The sequence below is a fragment of the Phyllostomus hastatus genome, unplaced genomic scaffold (genome assembly GCF_019186645.2).
Source record: "Phyllostomus hastatus isolate PE091 unplaced genomic scaffold, TTU_PhHast_1.1 phas_contig_17, whole genome shotgun sequence".
Lineage (NCBI taxonomy): Eukaryota > Metazoa > Chordata > Mammalia > Chiroptera > Phyllostomidae > Phyllostomus > Phyllostomus hastatus.
The window spans coordinates 16,551,842-16,572,003 of NW_025333664.1; the positions used below are offsets into that span (position 1 = coordinate 16,551,842).

Sequence of the window (20,162 nt, forward strand, 5' to 3'; positions counted from 1 at the left end):
GGAGGGGTCCCGGGGCCCGTCATTCTGCACAGGACATGCCCATGTACCCCCCCCTTCAATTACGTCCTTATGTTCTCCTATAAACCAACCCACTATGTTTTTAATATCCCTGTTAGTTCCCTCCTAAGCAATCATGTGTATGAAATCACGGTTCTGATGTGCTGGTTATATTTTTCTAATCTACATTAAAATAAATGTATAACTATGAAAATATAAGAGGTTTGTCTGGATCCTGCCTAAAACCATATCTTAGGTAGGACCCAATCTTGCTGAGGGCCCCTGGGAGCCTTGAAGAAGGATTTCGATGGGGCTCGCGGCACCCAATTCCCAGAGACTCCTCCTCTGCTGGCTTCCGGGAACGGGAGGGGACACGGCGGTGGGCAGGGACGGCCGTCCCCCCCCACCCCCCCGCGCTTCTCCAAAGCAGCGGGTACCGGAGGGAGCCAGTGGGTGGGCTGTGGACCTCAGGGTCACTGGTGGTAGAAGGACGGACTTCTTCCCTCGGTGAGACCACCACCCCTTTTCTGAGGGAAGAGTCTCACTGGGGTCTGGGAGAGGAGGACACACGCCGAAACCCCGCTACCCTAAAGCCATCTTCTTTACCCCGGGGCGGGGGCCGGGCCTGCCCACTGCAAGGTGAAATCAGCCTTACCCACTCGGGATGCCCTTGCTGTGGACACTAGAGATGAGGAAGGGCTCCGATTCCGTGATTTTTCTCCTAAAAAGCTGGGTTTCTTGTGAAATTAAAATGACACGAGTATTTAAAACATTAATGTGGATGAGCAAACATGCAAGAACTTGAACCTCAGACCTCTGCCTCGTGCTTCTCGCCATCTGTTCGTTCCCTGCCACCTCCCTGTGCTGGGTGCGGCCGTGGGCGCCAGGGCACAAGGGGCTCTTTTTTTTTTAGATTTTATTTATTTATTTTTAGAGAGAGGGAAAGGGAGGGAGAAGGAGAGGGAGAGAAATGTTGATCTGAGAGAGAGAGAGAGACATCGGGGCCAAACCCACACCCCAGGCATGTGCCCTGACTGGGGATCGAACTGGCGACCTTCTGCTTTGTGGGATGATGCCCAGCCCACTGAGCCGCACAGGTGAGAGAGGGACACGAGGGTACTCTTGACCTGTCCCGGCCCTGGAACCCCCAGTCATTACAATAAGAGGGTGGGGATGAGAGTGCCCAGATTCTGGTCCCTGCGTGTCCAACTGCCCCCAGCTCCCTTCGGGGCTGATTCTCCCCACAAGCCCATCAACAAGTGCTTTGGTTCCTCACGTCCAGGGTCATGGCCAAGCACCAAGAGGTGGGCTTGCTTCACGCCACCACCTCTCCCCTGTTTCTGACACCCACCCTCACGAGGGCACTATGTCACTGTTCGCACCACGTGCTCCCCTCCCCCACCCGTGTGACTCTCTCAACCTCAGAGGGCAGCCGGAAGGTCGCCGAGGCAGCACTCTGGTCTGGGTTTGCCGCGTCCGACGCTCCCCTCCCACACGAATGTGGTCACCGCATCCTCCCACCTCTCCCCCGCACCTCTGGAACCCAACAGCGCTGTGAGCATGGACCCCGGAGCCACACTCCGGGGTTCAAATCCAGGCTCCTACACTTGCTAGGTGCAAGACCTCGGGCCAGCCTTTTAACCTCCCCTCTGGGGCAAGTCCCCTCCTCTTAGGGTTCTTCTGAGGATCAAATGAGATGATGCCACTTAAGGCACTTGCATGACGCTCAACCACTAACATCTGCTTCCATATATTTCTCTCCCTATTTGTACAGACTTGGATGAGGTGATTCCCAAGGCCAAATAACCCCCAAGAAATTTGGGGCAAATGCTCTCTTGCCCGTGGCCTTGGTCTTCCCCTCTGTGAAAGGGGTGGAAGAACATGGTCCACGGGGCCTCGCTGGCTGGTTCCGAGCTTTGGTGATTCATTCCAAGCGCCCCGTCTCCTGCCCTGGCAGCTGCTGGGCTGGAAGGGGCCACTCTCCCATCAGCCCTGACCCTGTCCGTTTGTTTTTCAGGAGGACACTTCCCCATGCCCGGGCTGTCACCGTGGCGATGAGCAGAATTCCCCATCCTGCTGGCCGCCTGCAGCTCGCCTTGCTGGGAGAAAGGCCACAGGAGCCGCTGATAGGCAAGGTGTCAAAACCAATTGGTGTGAAGGACTTGGGGAAAAGCGCTTGTGAGGACCAATTCCCCACAGGAGGCTGGGAAACCCTCAGCCCAAGGTGGAGTGTTTACGGGCGTAATTGATAGAATAATCACCCACACCCGAGACAACAGTGGACACATTTTTAACATCATAACCTTCGGAAGACAGTATTCAGTTTTCTCCGTCTCCCAGCCACCGAACTAGCCAGCTTACTGACGGCGAGACACCAACAGTTCGGTGAGGAACACGGGAAAGCCAGTCCTTTTTCAGTGCACAGGCTGTGTGCCAAAGGGCCCAGCGGCCCCCACCGCTACCCCTCCCCCCGCCCCACTGCTCCGTCCTGGCAACACAAAACCTCAGGACAGTGAATCACTCAATGAACAAAGCGCCAGGCCAAGTCAGGATCTTTGTCTGCACTGGGGTGTATTAATAATTGAAGGTGCTGGCCTAGGGGTGTGTGTGTGTGTGTGTGTGTGTGTGTGTGTGGCAGGGCGGGGTGGGAGAATGGGTGTGTGTTGCAGTGTAACAAACATCTCCTCTCAGGGTCCACACACCTGCTCCAGCCTGGACCTCTCCCCCTCTTGCAAAACCAGACCAAACCAGCAGCGCCTGGCACCAGACAATTTCCCGTCCCTACATGTCTCATCGGGTGTGGGTGAGTCCTTCAGGCGGTGGCTCCCAAACTCCAGGCTGCAGGAGGGTTATCTGGGAAGCGTATTAAAATGCAGATTCCAGGGCTCTATCAATAATCACTTTGGCCAACGGGTCTGGGGAGCCCCTGGCATCTGCATTTAATAAACTCCGTGGGTGGCTCCAAGGCGGGGGGTCTGCAAAGATCCCCACAAAGATCCTGCCTTGGACAATTCTGGAAAGATGGCTGGAGAAGTCCAACCCAGCTGAGTTTTTCTCACTTGTGTGCGGCCTCGGCAAGACCCTGTCACCTTTCTGAGCAGTGGGCTACCTCCTGTTGGAGGAACCCACTGCATCACTAGTTCCCTGGGGAGCTGGAAGGGACTGTGCAGGGGGAGAAGTCCTGTCACGTGACCTGCCAAGCCCACCCCAAGGCCGTCCTGGAGGAGGCAGGCCCCAATCTGCCAGACACACCTTCATTCATTGCCCGCACAGCTTGCCAGCTCTCAGTACAGACTCAGTGACCTTGGGCAAGTCATTGGTCCTCTCTGAACCTCGGGATCCTCTCATGGCCAACACCAGCCTTCCACCGATAATGTCGGCGTCCCTGAGTTAACACTACTAGGGTTTAGCAGCACCTAGCACACAGTAGGTGTTTCATAAATATTAGTTCCCTTTCCTCCTACCCCTGCTGTGCCCGTGGCAGTGAGCTAACCCTTTTTGATAAGGAAAAATCAAAATACTGCTATTTATTGAGTACCTACTAGGAGCAGACACTGACCACCACCACCCCAGCCTCCAGATTCCTGACGCCTCCCTAAGTGGCATACTCCATTTAATCCCCAGTCATTCCTCCTGCCTTTAGAGAGCCTTCTGCGAAGTGGGCTGAACAGAGGTAGCAAGGAGATGGGAAGCGACACAGATGTCCTTGAGGACCCATCTGACCACGGGCCCTCCCTGTGACAAGCCCTAGGTCGGACAGGGAGGAAGCACCAGCCTGGCTGCTGGGCTGGGCTCCGTTTGCGCTGGAGAGGGGAGCAGCCAGCAAGCTGTCGGAGCCCGTGGGCCTCTCCCCGGGAGCCCCTGCGTCCAGCCTCCACCCCCGCACCAGCCACGCAGACACCTTCCTAACCCCACCACATTTCCTGAATCAGCGGAGGACACGTGGAGCCTAGGAATAATGGAACGATCAGGCTCCAATCTGCTAAACAGCAATTTCTGGGCTTTTTCAGCACACACAGCTTTTATCAAATTGGTATTCTCCTCCTGAACACAAACGGCTTATTAGGCATGACCCACTTATTCACCGCGTCTCACTATCATTAATAACAGTTTCTTTTTGTGATTAAGTGAGTGGCTCCAAACCTTTCCTGTGGTGGCAGGCGCTTGGCCCCACAGAGGGGTAGCCACATGGGCTCCTCGGCAGCCACTACTTGGTGACTTTGAACCTTGAGATGTTAGGGAAATGCAGTCCAGCCCCTGCAAGTTGCCTGGCCTCCTCATTTCTTGAGGGACAAAAGGAGCCCAAAGTGGGGACTCATTTGCCCAGAGCCACATCCAGGGTTACCAGCAGTCAGTGCTGCGTCCTTTCCATGAAGCCCCTCCTCCACTGGGCCACGTAGCTGACCTCTCCAGGGTCCAAAGGGACAGAGTTGTGCCCCTAGGTACACCTGGCACCAGGGGGCAGGCAGACACTGCTACACGAAGAGCAAACCCCGCTTTGCTACAGGGCACCACCTCGGGAACTCGGGAATGAAAGTGGTACCCAAATCCTGGGGGTCTGGTGCTCCAGGGACAGGAGACCATAGACCTTAGAGCCCGTCCTTCTATCTCTCGGGACCGCAAACTCAGGAAAGCCCTTCCCTGGAAAACCCTCCTAGAGCAAGTTCCAACTGTGCCAAGGAGCTGAGGCAGCCGGGAGGGGAACGGAAGGAGGAATTCCCTCCCGTGAGTGGGAGGGAATCTGACAGGGAGATGAATGTCCTGGAAAACGCGCCGTCTTTTCCCACAGATCCTGGGGCCAGTCCCAGCTCAGCCATGCCGCCACCGTGTGACCTTGGGCAAGTCCCTTCCCTCTGAGCCTGGGCTTCTCCACCTGTAAACTGAGGATCGGGATGACCCTTCTGCTGTTTACCACTGCTCCCTCCAGGATGGCAGAAATTAGATGAGGGACAGGGTGGGTGTATGAAGGATACATCGAGTGGCTGCTGTCAAGTGTGGTAAGGCAGAGGGTGCAGGGAGTCACAGATCCCAAAAAGCAGAGACCCTGAGAAGGTGCCCCCTTCAGCAATCCCGCTCGGTCCTCACACCCCAGTAAAGCTGTCTCTGATTATCTGTCCCCATCCTCCCAGCCCCATCCCAGAGCTTACTCTATCCCATAAAAATAAATCAGCCAGTTCTCTGCCCTTTGTTCAAACCTCACCCCAGCCCTGGGCATACAGTGCCCAACACTGGTGCTGCAGCGTCCCCCACCGGATGGGGGGTCTCTGCCGGGAAGGGATGGGTGGAGGAAGGGTCTCCATTTTATCTATGCTCTGGTCCCCATACTGGAGTCTGGCTCCCAGGGGACAGGAGCCCCCACAGCTGTCAGCCCCAGACAATCCAACTCTGCTGCCAACTTGGATTCCTCTGGGGCTGGAAGGAGCCCTGGCACGCAGGCAGCCGGTGCTGGGCATGCCCGCTCCCCGGCTCCCACGGTGGCTGGAGTGGCGATATCTCACGTTTCGGTTCTCCGAGGCTGAGGATGGTGGTGCCAGGCAGTACCCTAGAGAGAGAGGGCAGGGGCTTCCTGCCCTCCCCCAGAGGCAGAGAAAACCATCTAGTATCCTTTCCCCCATTCCATGCTTTTGGCTGGAAGCAGCGATCCCAACTATTCCAATATCTTTGAGGGGCTCCCACCAAGCCTCGGTCCCTGAGAGGCACCTGCCGTAAGGGGTGGCTGCAGCCCCAGGCTACCAATTCTGAAGATGCAGGGTCTTCTATCCCCCAGGTTTCCCAGTGGCATAGGAAACAAGTGTGGAGAGGGAGGGGACAAGGGTAGCTGTGGGTTTAAACCCACAAAGGGGAAAGGCAGATGGGCAGGGAGAGGTGGGTGAGCAAAGTGTGTTCACAAGTGTGTATGTGTGTGTGTGTGTTTGCCAGTATGTCTGCGGGCAGGCAGGCAAGAGTTGTGTAGAGTGTGTGAGCCTGCGTGCCAGCTGGCAGGGTGTGAGCCCACCAGCCGTAGTGTCTGATGTGTGTGTGTAGTGGGCATAAGTGTGAGTGGTTATGAGTGAGGAGGAGGACCCGAGGTGTCTGGAGATGTGTGAGGGTAGGAGTTGTCAGTGTGAGAAAGCAGTGAGTGTGGCTCTGAGCGTGCTCGTGGCTGTGAATGCCTGTGTGGCCGTGGAGGTGTGTGTGTCAGCGAGAGTGGGCGTGGGGGGAGAAAGGGGCTCTCCGCGAGATCAGGATCCGGGGTGCGCACGGGGTGCCCCCTCCTCCACAGGGGTGGCCAAGGTGCCGGGGCGGGTCCAGGGACCCGGCAGAGGGCGCCCCGGAACTCCTGCCACGGCCAGCGCAGGTTCGAGCCCGGGGACCGCCAAGTTGGAGCGGAGAAGCCCGGGTGGGGTTTGGTGGGGAAGTCCGCGGGGGCGGCGACCGAACTCACCGTGGCCGGAGACGTGGTTGTCCCAGGGCGCGTGGCCGGCGGGTCGCGTGGCGCCGCCGAGTTGCAGGAAAAGTGCCAGGTAGTGGAGGGCGCCCAGCGCCCCCGCGAGCGGGGCTCCCATGGTGTGCGCTCCGGCCGGGGGCGCCGCCGCCTCACATCGGGGCTCAGGAAACCGCAGACCCCGCGTCCGCCGTCCCCTGCCGGGTGCGGCCTGGCTGCCGGGCTGCAACCGCGGCCCCTTGTCCGCTGAACCCGGCCCGACCCGGCCCCAGCCCTCGCCCGGCCCCGGTCCAGCCCCGGCTGCAGGGAGCGAGCGCACGCCCAGCCGGCCGCCTCCGACTGCGGGACTCTTCCCTTGCGCGGAAGGCCACGCCGCTCGGCGCTGCCGCCGCACCCCTCCCTCCCACTCCCGCCCTCCCGCCGGAGGAGGCGGTGGCGGAGGGATCTGCCGCTTGATTTATCATCAAAGTTTTGCCCAGCCTGGGATTTTTAAAGCGGTACCCGCCAAGGCCCCCGCCCGAGGGGCAGGCAGGGGGCGGGATGCGGTGCGGGGAGCTACCCCGGGCACCCGGTGCCCTCAAAGCATAAAGCACCTGCCTTCCGGAGCAGCAGCACTGTCCGGCGGGATAAGGAAGGGGACCGTCCACCTGCCGCCAGACCCAGCGCGGAGAGGGACTCCTAACTTTGCTAGCGGGCGGGCGCCGGGGTCGGGGGCAGGCGGCGGTCGAGGTGGGGGTGAGGTAGGGTCGGGGCCGGGGCTGGGGCCCAGGGGGCCTGGTGCGGGTCCTGCCGCAGCCCTGGGCTTCCGGTGCGGTCCTGCGCGGGCGCCTGCCCCTGTCTGAACCTCATGGTCTGCTTCGGAGAAATGGGAGCAACAGCTTCCTCCAAGGGTCGTAGTGAGGATTTACGAAACCGTGCGTGCCTAGCACAATGCCGCCCTCATGGGGGGAGCTCAGGGGTCATCACTGCTGTGGTCCCCTCTCCGGGACTCAGTTTTTGTGTCTGTATAACGGGCGTCAGGCGGCCAGCTGCTGGGGCTCCTTCTAACCGAGCCGCTGGGCCCAGCGCGGTGGGTTGGGCCGCCCCCTTGTGGGCCCTAAGGGCTCCCTTCCTGGGGCCGCTGCGCCTCGACGGAATTTTGGGCGGGGGAGGGGGTGACGAAGCCCCTCCCATTAGGAGTCCAACTAGAGCCTCCGATTCCTTCTCGGACGGGTTGACCAGGGCTGTTGGGAGAGACGTTCAGTGCAGACACAAGGGCGGACTTACGGCCGCATTGAAAAGAGGAGGAAGCATATTAAATCAGAGAAGTATTTTCTCCAAGGTCCCATAGCGAGTCTGGGGCGAGGTCGCTGACGCCCGGGCAAGGTCCCTTCTTCTCCCATCCCTTGAGCTGTCCCATGCTTCGTTCCCGAGCGGCGTGTCCGCGGAGATTTCAGCACCACGCAGGAGGACAGCGCCAGCCCCGGCCACCAACCTTTAGGCCTCTCGGACCAGGACTCAACACCGTGGACAGAGCTACCGGTTTCCGCCCCGCCCGCCGCGGAGGTCAGCACCGCAGATGCCAGCTCCCCCTCCCAGATCACAGGGGGAGCCTGTGCGCAGCATTGTGGACAGAGCCACGAGCTTGAGAATGGGGTTAGCCCCCGAGGAACAGCCCCCCCCCCCACCCCCCGCTCTGTCTTCACTCTGTCCTCGCATTCCCCCTTCCAGCATCATGGCGGGGGCATACCGGATGGGGCCTGGGGTCGTCAGCCAACAACCAGTTCACTCAAAATGGGCCAGACCCCTGAAGTGTCGAGCCCTTACAAATACTGTTTCCACACAGATGACAGTCCCGGCGGGACCAGCGGCTCTGAGCCGTGGCAGCACCACGGACAGATCCTCCCGTCTCCCCGGCTTTCTGGGCCCACAGTCATTGGGGAAGAGGCCTTTTCTTTTTCTTTCTTCGGATGGCCAGGTGTCTTGGACTCTGCAAAGCAAGCGTTCTCTCCTTTTTGGCATTAATTCAAATGAATTCATTAATTCATTTGAGCCTCGCTCCTGATGAAATGGGCTCCATTGCCCCCATCATAAAGAGGAAGAAACTAAGAATCTTGAAGATCACGTAGCAGTGCCAAGACTGAAACCCAAGACTCTTTTAATCCCAGCCTGAGGCCTCTCCAGGAGAATGCAGTGGCAAAACTGGGGCTCAGATTCAGGGCTTTCTTCTCTTAAACCACAGATGGGAGAGAGGGGGGCACAGCAAGAGCACAGGGAGAAAGGGGATTAGAAGAGAGAGGAGAAAAACAAGCGATTGCTTGGGGGCTGCAGAGCAAGGAGGTTGGGGGGGACAACAACACGAGGCTGCTCTGCCACTAACCCACTGGCTGACCTTCAGGAGTTCTTCCTCCTCCCAGTCTGGGACAGGGTTAAACCCAGTAACCTTGAAGATTCCTTCAAGGACAGGCCTCCAGGGATGGTATGACTTTGAAAAGGCTCATGCTATAATGACTCTGCCCAAAACCCTCCAATGGCCTTGTTTGTTAGAGAAACTGTGACTTCTCTAGTTTGTGTTCAAGGTCCCAGCCTCACCTTCTGCACACAGCTTCTGCTCCAGGCACAATTCCCTCCATGTTCCCTCCCTGGACATGCCCTAGCTTCAGCATGCCCTTCCCTTTCCCACGGCTTCCCCCCTGCTTGCACACGCGCCTTCCCCTCTATCTAGCTCAGTCCCCACTGGACACAGTCCATTCTGAGTCCTTCCCAGAAAGAAATGCCTGCCGCCTTCTCCCAGTCCCCAAGCCTCGGGTAGCCCATCACTGTCTACCCGGCACTGTGCTGAGGACTTCAGCAATCTCACTTAAACCTTGAAACAGCCAGGCCATGCAGAGTAGAACAGTGCGGGTATAAGTGTGGCCTCTAGTTTCGAATCCTGCCACCTGCTTGCTGTGTGACCTTAGGCAAGTTACTATACTTTTTTATGCCTGATTTTATTCCTCATCTGTAAAACAGAGGTAATACCTCCATCACAGGGTTCTTGTGAAGGTTAAATGACCTGCTTACATGGAAAGCACTTAAAACAGCCTGGCATATGGCAAATAAATGATACGTATTGGAAATTATTATTATCATCACTATTATTATTATTTAAAGATAATGAAATATGCTCAGAGATGTTCAGTGTCTTGCCCAGTGTCACACAGCAAGACAGTTGTAGTGCTGTAATATGTTTGATTGCAGAGCCCATGGTCTTAGGCATAATACCTAAGCACATCTAGTTCCACACGCCCCCTTTGCAGCTTAGGAAATTAAGACCCAGAGAGGATGAGTGAACTCCTCAGAGTTACACAGCCAACCATGACAGAACTAAATCCAGGTCCGCTGTTTCCAGCTGAGGACTCCCACCCCACTGTTCTGTCCCATTTGTATTTCCTGCAGCACCTAAATTGCACCGTGCAGTTTATAAATCACATTCACATCCACAATCCGACACAGGTTGCGCGATGAGGTGGGGCAGAGGCTGGATGTGAAAAGATGAATCCTCAGCCCTTCTTCCTTCCCTGTGTCATCCTGTCTTCTTTCTGCTTCACTGACCCAAGTGCCAAATGCAGGCACCGTGGAAGCTGGGAACCCAGTGGAGACAGGAGGTAAATACAGACTATCCCAGAATACAGTCTCTCGGAACTCACAGGGTGGGTGACTCTCGTCACTCATTTCACCCGGGAAATGCTCCAGGAGATAGTAAGCTTCCCATCCCTGGAGGCAACTAAACAAGCATCAGTGGTCACGTGGGTGCCAGGAGGCAAATATCACTGCTATTTCCATCACCCAAATGAAGCTCAGAGAGCGAACATCGTGTCAAGTATTTCTGTCAGGAAAGGTGATCTTTGTAAAGTTCCCCCCAAGCAGGGGACCTCTCACTGCCCCCCACCCCTGACCCAAGCTCCCTGGGCAGCCCACACTGTCCCCTGGCTCAGGGAGGCCACCTTCCTTTTCCCTCTTTGAGAGGTGTCACTTGAGCGCCACGGCTCTGTCAGTGGTAACAGCCGTAAGATTTGTCCTTTTAATCCAGAATCAATAGCAAATTTCATTTAAAAATAAATTAAACCAGGCATTGGAAATCATTCACCGTGTGGGCCAGCACCCTATACAGCGCCGTCTAAATGGCTTCCTTTTGCTCATCTATCAATGCCAAAAGGGGGGAAATACCTAAGCTGCCTGATTCATGGAGAAACTACTTAAATGTATCAGCCCCTAACAATGAACAATGTGAGCCCGGAGTTGCACCTTTTAACACACCAATAACATGTGGAGCACGGCTTCATAGGAGCTTATCAGAGACCCCTCGGTCACCGGCTTCGAGGGAACCCATTTATAAGAGGGAACAATGGCTTCAGTATGTAGCCGCCTAATTTCCAGAATTTATTACTGAGCTCAGAGGAGCAATGGAATCCTATTAAACTCTTATCTGCCACGGGAGGGCTGAAACCGGTGGGAAAAGCCAGACGGGGCATGGACATACCCAGAGAACACCAGGGCTGACCCAGGGAGGTGGGGGAACAAACCCCGGGGAGGCAGGAAGGCGGGGCCCCAGATGTGTGAAAATATGTGCGTTAATACAGCTCGAGTTTCCAGCGATTACGTTCACGTCAGTGAATAAAACTTGGCAATAAAGCATCGGAGCTGCGCCTCAAACAGCATTTCCTTTTACAGCCTGGTGTATTTCACTCATTGTAACAGGAGGCAAGGAGCTAGAGGTGTCCCTCTTTCTCCCCCTTTAATTAAATTTCCTAAATTACTGCCCAAGATTTGGATAAAGGGAAAGACTTACGGCTCTGCTAATCGCTGCCATGGTTCCCGCCCCACCCCTGGCTGTGCCAGGTCCCAGTATTATTGAACTGAAATACTGTGGGCATTGCCGCCCGGGCTCTGCTTCGTAAAAGAAGATTCAGCCTCAGGAGAGGCATTGGCCCAGGCTCGGGAAAGAGGCCCGGGGTCCGGGGCCGGCTTTGCCACTACTCGCTGTGTGACCTGGGGCAAGTTACTTTCTCTCTCTGAGACATGCAAGTTTCCTTGTCCCCCAAACATCTCTCCTGAGGCTGTTAGAGTTGATGTGAGGCTGCGGCAGCCCTTGAATGCACCCTGAGATAAATTGGGGAGCTTCGGGATCCATGCATGCCCCGGTGGGGACTCCAACAGGGCGAGAGGACAGGAGCACCTCCTCTGCGCTCCTTGAACTGGGCCCAGCCAGCCTCTGGGGATGAGGGAGCCACCTATCCCCGCCCTCACCTGGAGGGTGGCTCAGGAGACTGAGCTGTGACCCCCCATCCTGCGCAACACTCCTCTCCTCTCATCCTCGATTCCTGTATGCTCCTTCCTGCAGTCTGGGCAGGAGCCATAGGAGGCCTCTCCAATCAGGCCATGTCCCTGTCACATGAGCCTCCAGGTTCTGGCCCTTCCGCCGGCGTGGCCTCCCTCCACATAGACCCAAGTCCCCTCACCTCTGTGGATGCTGAGCCTTCCTCTGACTCGGCCTCCTCAAAACTCATGGGCCAACTAGGAAGCCCCTGTCCAGACTGAGGACCACCCTGCACCGCAGGCCAGGGGCAGGGGGAGGTTGCCCAGCCTGGCGCCTGCCCCTGCCAGGCTGAGTAACCATGAAGACGCATGGGGTCACTTTGAGGTTTTTCTTCTGGATTCCAGCCTGGCTGGGTCACACAGAATGAAGATTTCACCTCAAACTTCCAAACTTAGAGTTTAACATAGTTTTGCTTTTTAACAGAAAAGGGTCATCAAGGATCAGCCACCACGCACCCCCCATTGTATAGATGGGGGAACTGAGGCCCAGAGATGGGAGAGGGCAAGCCTAAGGTCTCACAGGGAGGGAATGGCGGGGCCTGGCTGAGGGTCAGGTCTCCTGGCTCCAGCTGGGGTCTTTCCTCCCCGTGCCACCGTCTGAGGAGGGCAGGCAGGACCGAGCGTCACCTGTGCAGTCAAGCAGCAATCCCTGAGACACCTCAACTCTGTGGCCTCCCGAAGGGGGACATAGCTTTCCAAATTCCAAAGAGTCCCTCTAGGCCCTCGTGCTCACATCGGAACCTGAGCCCGTGAACGGCGCTCCCCCAAGCCCAGTGACCGTCCGCTCGGCACGGATCGGGGCTGTGCCCGCAAGGAGCCTGATAATAATGCCCATCACAGGCAATCAACTGCACCGGAGAGACGGGGCTCCGTGGGCCCTTCACCCTGCAAACCGGGGGCTGATTAACCACAATGGGACGGCGGAGTCTCCGCCAATGTCAAAGCCCCGTGTGTGAAACTGTTTTTAAAATCCTGAAATAATTTTAATGGTGTGGTTAATGCCAGTCTCAATATTCAACAGCTATGAGCAATTAGCTAGGCCAACGCTGTCCAAAAGAAACGAAATGCGAGCCGATGGGTACGTTTTAAATTTTCCTTTTTTATCAAAGAAAAAGAAATAAGTAAAATGAATTTAATGATATATTTCCTGTAGCCCAATGTACCAAATACATTGTCATTCCAATACAAAATCAATACGAAACATTGTTCATGAGAGATTTCCGTTCCTTTGATGCACCGGCTTGTCAGAGTCTGGCGTGTCGTTCACGTCGACGGCGCCTCTCCGTGCGGACTGGCCACATTCCCAGTGTTCCGCAGCCACACGGGGCTCATGACCACCCTAGTCCTGACCTAGACAGGCCCTCCCAAGGGGAGGCCTGGGGCTAGGACCCCCACAGATCCCACCCAGGGAGACGGAACGGGCATCTATGGAACACTCACTGGGATTCGTCTCATTAAATACCCACAAAGAGGCTGGGAGGGAGGGGGTGTTCAACCCGCCTCAGAGCCAAGACAGCTGAGGCCCAAGAGGGGAAGTGACTGGCTGAAGTCTCACAGCGGCCCCAGGCCTCTGTGGCTGGAGCCCTCAGGTGGAGGCCCGGCCGTGAGAGGCCCACGAGGTGGCAGCTGGAACTGGGCCTGCCCACTCGAGCCCACTCCCTCGGAGTTGTTCCCCCTTCGCTTCTCCCGCCGAGTCACACGTCTTTTTGAGGTTTCCTGCTGCACAGCACAGGCAGCCCAGCCCCCTCCTGAGGGACACTGGAGATGGCGCCGCTGGTGGCCACCAGGTGCACTGTCTGCAGGCCCTCAGCATTTAACCACAAGAAGAAGGAGGTTCCTTCACCTCCAAGGGTGTCGTTTGGGGCCCAGATCCCAGCTGGGTGGAGGGGAGAGGGTCAGCCCAGCCAGTTCCTCCTGATGTTGGGCTCTGGCTCCCTGTCAGGTGGACCTGGGAGTCAGGCAGACCTGGCCCTACTTGGGCCCTCTACCTCTGAGTTCCAGGTCACCTCTGGCAGCCATCCTCCCCGCACCGCAGCTTTTCCCATCGCTAAAATGGGGTGGGGGGTACAACTCGATCCTCGCTGCAGAGCCCTTTCAGCTCAATATTCTAGTCTGGAAGGAAATGCGGGAGAGTGGCTTGACCAACACACACAGTTCCAACAAAGATCTTCAGAGACCCAGGCTTTAAAACCAGAGATGGAGCGTTAGCCAAAGGAATGACATTCTCATGGTGAAATTTCAGGCAAGGATCGGGGTGGGGAAAAGACTTGGCCAAATTGACCCAGATGCTGGGCCTGGATCCTAACAGAGGGGTTTTCCCAGGGGTCCCTGCTAGAGTGGGAGCCCTGCTGGGTGTCCTGGGTCTCTCATGTTAATAACCGATTGGCAGAATGTGGATGGAGGTGCTGGGTAATTATATATAAATGGCTGCAACTGGCTCCATTCTTTCATTGCAGTCACCAGGGTCTGTAAATTATGCCACCACCACTGAAGGGAGGGATAAATTCCCCTCAAATCTGAGAACATCTCCAGAATGCAGCACACCATTCAGGGGCTTTCGGAGCCTCCCCACCCTCAGGGGAAGGCAGAGGTGGTTGCGGGGGTGCAGCAGGCTAAGCAGATGCCTGTGACCCTGGGGCAGAAGCCCTCACAACCCCCATGAGACACCAGGTGAGGACAACAATGCAGCTTCAGAGGGAAGAGTGTTCCCAGGACTGTGTGCACGTTTTCATTTTCCCATCCATCCACCCATCCATCCTTCCAACCACTCATCCATCCATCTATCCATCCTTCCATCCATCCATCCTTCCAACCACCCATCTATCCTTCCAACCACTCATCCATCCATCTATCCATCCTTCCATCCTTCCATCCATCCTCCCATCCATCCATCCTTCCATCCATCCATCCTCCCATCCATCCATCCTTCCATCCTTCCATCCATCCATCCATCTTTCTATCCTTCTATCCATCCATCTACCCAGTATTTGTCCTTTGCATAGCAGCATCCTTTCCATCCTTCCATCCAGTATCGATCATCTACCCAGATTTGTCCTTTGCTGCTATGGTGCAGCAGTGAGAACTCACCCACAGGATGCAAATCCTAACTAACCTGTGTGGCCTTGGACAAGTTTCTTCACTTCTCAGAGCCTCAGTGTCCTCGTCTGAGAGATGGGCCCTTCCCCTCCACCTAGCCCCAGGGCTGCTGCAAGAGCAGATGAGGCAGAATCCTGGCACGCATGTAGCAAGCAGGCACTGGTCCTGTGGGTTTAAATCCACCATTCACTTAAACTACCCTTGGAGGGATGCTACGCTTATCCCCATTTTATGACGGAGAACTGGAAGGGTAGAGAAACGTGGCCAGAGTCACCCATTGGCTTATTCTTGCTAACTTCTACCCACATTCCTTGCACCTCTCTTCCCATGCTCCCGTCCCTGCCTTTCCCCCAAACTCCACCTGCTCCAACACCTTGCAGGGCATGGTTCTCATTGGGCACATGTGTGAGTCGGCTGCATGCGGCAGACGTACCCCGGCCTCACCTGAAGGCGGACAGAGGTGGGCTTGAAGCCAGTCTCGCCCCCTCCCAGCTGTGTGGTCCTTGAACAGCTACTCAGCCTTTCTGAGCCTCAGTGTCCTCATCTCCAAAGTGAAGATTATGACTGTATCTTGCTGGGTTTTGTGGAAACTGAGACATGCAGGAAAAACCCTTCTTCCTCTCCTGGCACACAGTAGAGAGAGACTCAGAAATGTTAGTCATCGATTTGTTTGTCTTTGCTCTCTCTACGGTAACCTGCAGCTGCCAAGGACTCTCACCTCATTGCACTACTTCATTGCACACGTGGGGAAACTGAGGCCCAGGGGAGGGCAGAGGCTTCTGAGGTCGCACATCCCGTGGACAGGCAGGCACCGGCCTGGATCTCGGGGCTGCACCTCCCTCCATCACTGGCCTCCACCTGCGTCCAACTGGCCCCTGTTGGCCAGAGGAAGCAGAAGCCCCAGCACTGACCAGGGAGGAGGCTTGAAGGCCTATGTCCCCAGGGAGGCCACCTCAGCGCCAAGGTCAGATGTGTGACCTAGGAGCCCCAGTTTGGCCTTGGCCTCAGCATCCCCCTCATCCAAGAGTCAGTTGCTGTCCCTGCTTCCCTGGGTCCTGGAGTCTGCAGGTGGGGGTCTGCCAGGATCAGCATTCCTCCCCCGGTGCTGTTGCCCCCTCCAGCTGGGTGGGGTATGGAAGGCTCCAGTGCCCTCCGCACAGGGGCTCTCCCCTCCCACCCGCTATTCAAAGAAGCTGGGGAGGCCGGGTTGATCGCACAAGAGGCGGCCGGAGGCGTGGCTGGAAGCCTGCCTGAGTGCACGCTGTGGTCTGGGTTCGGATCCTCGACTCTGTCTCTGCTGGGCTGTGTGACCCTGGGCCCTTTCCCTCTCTGAGCCTCTGTTTCCTCATCTGTAAAATGGGATTAAAAACAGAGCTTAGTGAGAAGGGTTGTCATACAAGTTAACGCGCCTGGTGGATGGCAGGTGCAGGCTCTGTAATGGTGGCGGTGAATGACTAGTGACCCACCCTCTTGCCAAGGCCCGTCAGGGTGCGACTTCCTGTGTCACTGGTCCGATTCAGGGGCCGTTCTCCAGGTGTGCTCCAGCCCAGGCCTGGCGACCTCCGAGGAGTGAGAGCAGCTGAGCCCTGAGAAGGCTTCCAGCCCCTCTGACAACAGGCAGCACACCGCCTGGGGCACAGGAGGCCATGCTCTGCTCTGCTCTGCTCTGCTCTGTCCAGCCCGGGTCTTACCTCCCCGACACTGCCTTGCAGACCCGGGCGGAGCATCAGGACAGGGTGGGCCTGCGGACCGCACCTCTCAGCTGGGCCGATTTGTCCGCATCTGGGAGGACCCACCAGTCTGGCTCCGGCTCTCAGCTGCCCTGACCAGGCATCACCTGTCCACAAACACCATCCTGAATGGCTCCTGGGCCCAACATGCCCCCAGCCGAAGACCTGGTCTTGCCCTCCTTCAGGCTTCTGCATCTCGAGAGTAGCTCCCACCCATCCACCCGCCTATCCTGCACCCTGAGATCTAACCCAGCCCTGAGCCCTGCCCACAGGACTCCTCTCTCGTCCATTGAGGGCCCCTCGAGGACGAGACCCCTCGAGGGCCCTGCTCCATGGCCCTCTCTCTCGCCAGCTCCAGGGACCACCTGCTCCCCCCTGCCAACCCCCACCCAAAGAGCCGGGGGTTCGCTTTGACAAACACGAATCCAATCACCCTCTTCTACGACACTTAAAACTCTAAACAGTGCCTACTGCTCAGAATAAAGTCTAACCAGTTTCCTTCTGTGACCTCACTTCCCACTAGCTCCCCACCCAACTCTCACTTCCAGCCACTTTGCCTTCTGGCGGTTTCTAGAACGTACCACGCTCCCTCCCACCACAGTCTCCTTTGTCTGGAACACCCTCACACCAGACCTGACTCCAGCACCCCTTCTGGAGGAGCCAGCCGTCCCCATCACGGGCGCTCACCCCTCTCCCTCGCAGCCCTGACACCCCCAACTGGGCCGTGAGCACCCAAGGCGGGCCTGCTTTCCCACACTGCTGTTCTCTGAGTCCCCCACGTGGTGGGGCCTCAGAGCATGTCCCTGAGTGAAGGAGGGAGGAAAGTGAGGGGATAATGAAAGGAGAGCTGCAATTCAGCCCGGGGCACAGGGGATGTGGGGCAGGGCCTGGTGGCCCTGCAGCGACACCCCAGCTCCTTGTGTCACTCTGGTGTTTTGGTCCCTCTCTGGGCTTCAGCTTCCCCAGGAGAATGAACTGGGTGAGACCTTTAAGGTTCCTCCCCACCGCAGAGGTCTCTGTGTTCTAGGGTTGAAGGAGCTGGGCCAGGGGCAGGGCTGGGCCCTGAAGGGGGCACTGGAGAGAGTCAGGCAAGGCTCACACAAGGACACACGTTCCTGTAGTGAGAGCTGTCCCGCCGCAGCGCAGGCTACCTGGGAAGAAGGGGGTGAGGAGGAGTGAGCTCACCATTGCTGGAGGTATGCAAGCAGGGCTGCGGGAGGAAGGACCCCCGCGCTACCTGGAATTCAGACAGGCACAGGCTCTAGAGGCCAGTCTCAGTTCCATCATTAGCTACGTGACCTTGGACAAGTTGGTTCAGCTCTCTCAGTCTCCCAGAGCACCTATTCTAGAACAGTCGCACCGCGACCGACCTTGCAAGGTTTTGAAAAGATGCGCAGGGCCTGGAGCAGCGTGAGTGTTTGACAAGCGTCAGCATCTTCCCCGCCCAGCCTGCACACCCAGGAGAAAAATTCCCACCGGATGCAGGCCAGAGCGGCTGCTTCACACCCGCCACCCCCAAAGTCCAGCCAGGGCCAGCTCCCGGTTACAGGCTCTTGTGGGGTTCTCTCCTGGGCCTTCGTGTCTGGGGGGCTCTGGCTGTGACCCTGGAGCCCAGGAGAAAGGGCAGGCTTCGGTGGGCCCCTTCTCCGCTCTGTGCCCCCACCAGTCCACGGGCCTGTGAGTTTTCTTTCCTGCTCCCCTCCTCCCTCACCTCCTTGTGGGGAGCCCCATCCTTTCCACACCTCCCAGTCACTGCAAACTACCTCATCAATCATGTTCTCTCTAATTAACTTCTAATTTACCTCTTTAGTCAAATCTGTTTACAATCAGAGACAAGAAAACATGCAGCAGCTCTAGGTGCGGGTACGGGACCAGCCCCCGGGGCCGTGGGGGATCGATCAACCTTGACCTGGGCGGGAGCTCTGGGCTCCCCTCCCCCACAGTGAGGGCGGAGGGGCAGGGGGACCACTTGGCCCGTTCAGTGCTCTGGCCCCCAGCAGCCGGGCCCCCAGCAACCCTGCCCCCACCCGGTGGGCTTCCTGCCCGGCCACCTGGCCACAAGGCCCCTGCCCCCTGCGCACCCCAGTCCCTGGCAGGCACCCTGTCTCCGCACCTCACTGGGCGGGCAGCTCTGCCTGGGCAGGCATCCTGCTGCTTTCTGGCTGTGCGGCCTCCGAAAACGGCCAGACCACCTCGGCTTCCCATTTGCGAAGCGAGGGGCACAATGGCGTCCCCTCCGGCAGCCGGCCCAGCCGAGTCCGGCCTGGGCTCTGACCTCAGCCCTGCTTGTTTTTTGTTTCTGTACTTAGAGTGTTTTAAATTTTTTAATTTGGAGCTTACAGAGAAGTTGCAAGCACAGTACGCCAGCACCTCCAGATATTTTAGTGTGCATTTTCTAAAACAAAGACATATTCTTATATAACCACAACACACCCACCAGGACTGGGAAATTTGTGTTAGAACATCACTACTGTCTAATTTCAGCCAGGCATTTTTTTTTTTTAGATTTTCTTTCTTTATTTTTTAGAGAGAGGGGAAGGGAGGGGGAAAGAAAGGGAGAGAAACATGGACTGGTTGCCTCCTGCGCGCCCCTTGACCAGGGAGGGGACCCGCAACCCAGGCAAGTGCCCTGACTGGGAATCAAACCGGTGACCCTTCACTTTGCAGGTCGCCGCCCAAGCAGCTGAGCCACACCCGGCAGGGCGGCCGGCTGTGTGCCTCCCGCGCCGCCACTTCCTGGCCACAAGTTCTTGGTGGAGGACTATGGCCCCGCCTGGGCCCAGGTTCGTACCTGGAAGAGGGTGGGGAGTAATAATCCGGTCTTGCGGGGCTGTGTGTGACATCAGTGAGCCAATGCTTGGGAAGCCACGTGGTGGAGGGGACGGGGGTGACTGTCACTACCGTGGTGTTTGCGGTGGAAAGGGGGCCCAGGGAGACCAGGAACTCGCTCCAGGTCACGCAGTGTGAACGCCGGAGTCAGAACCTCAGGCTGTGGGCGGGTCTCACGTTCTGCTTTCGGGGACAGAGACCCTGAGACTTGGAAGACCCAGTGACTTTTTTCTTAGGTCCCTTGCCTTAGGTTGACGACCAAACCAGCCGTGGAAAGGAAAAGCAGGGAGGGAGGGGAGGGGGTAATGATTATTAATGACACACCAATAATACTAACAATACATAATAGAGCAAAGGCACCTTCGGGGAGGCGGGTTGTGGGAGGGGCAGGGAGGAGCTGCGGGGCGGGGCGGGTGGAGGGAGGAGCCAGCAGGGCTGAGGGCGGGAACCGGGGACTCCTGGAGGGGCCTGCGAGGGGCGCCAGGTGGACCCCTGCCGCGGAGCGCCAGGCGCCGCCTGCTTCGCCCTGGCTGCAGGACAGCCCAGGCGCCCTCTGCACATCTCTCGGGTCTGCTCTTCGTACACCCACCGTTGGCACCGTTGGCCCCTTCAGTTTGCACCGTCCCCTCTGCCCGGAGGCAGTTGGAGCCGGAGCTGGAGACTCCTCCAGCTCCACCCGTGGCTCTTCCTGCTCACCGTTCAGGTCTCGGCTCAAACACCTCCTCAGAGAGGCCTTCTAGAACCATCTT

At 57.4% G+C, this 20,162-nt stretch overlaps 1 protein-coding gene across 1 annotated transcript in view; it reads right to left on the minus strand.

Annotated features, from left to right (window-relative positions):
* VSTM2L (V-set and transmembrane domain containing 2 like) overlaps window positions 1-6,709 on the minus strand; it is a 32,062-nt gene extending 25,353 nt beyond the window's left edge. Inside the window, exon 1 of the mRNA XM_045833296.1 lies at window positions 6,422-6,709. Coding sequence (XP_045689252.1) covers window positions 6,422-6,542 — 121 coding nt within the window. The 5' untranslated portion in view covers window positions 6,543-6,709. The remainder of the gene's footprint in view (window positions 1-6,421) is intronic.
* Between the last annotated feature and the right edge of the window lie 13,453 nt (window positions 6,710-20,162).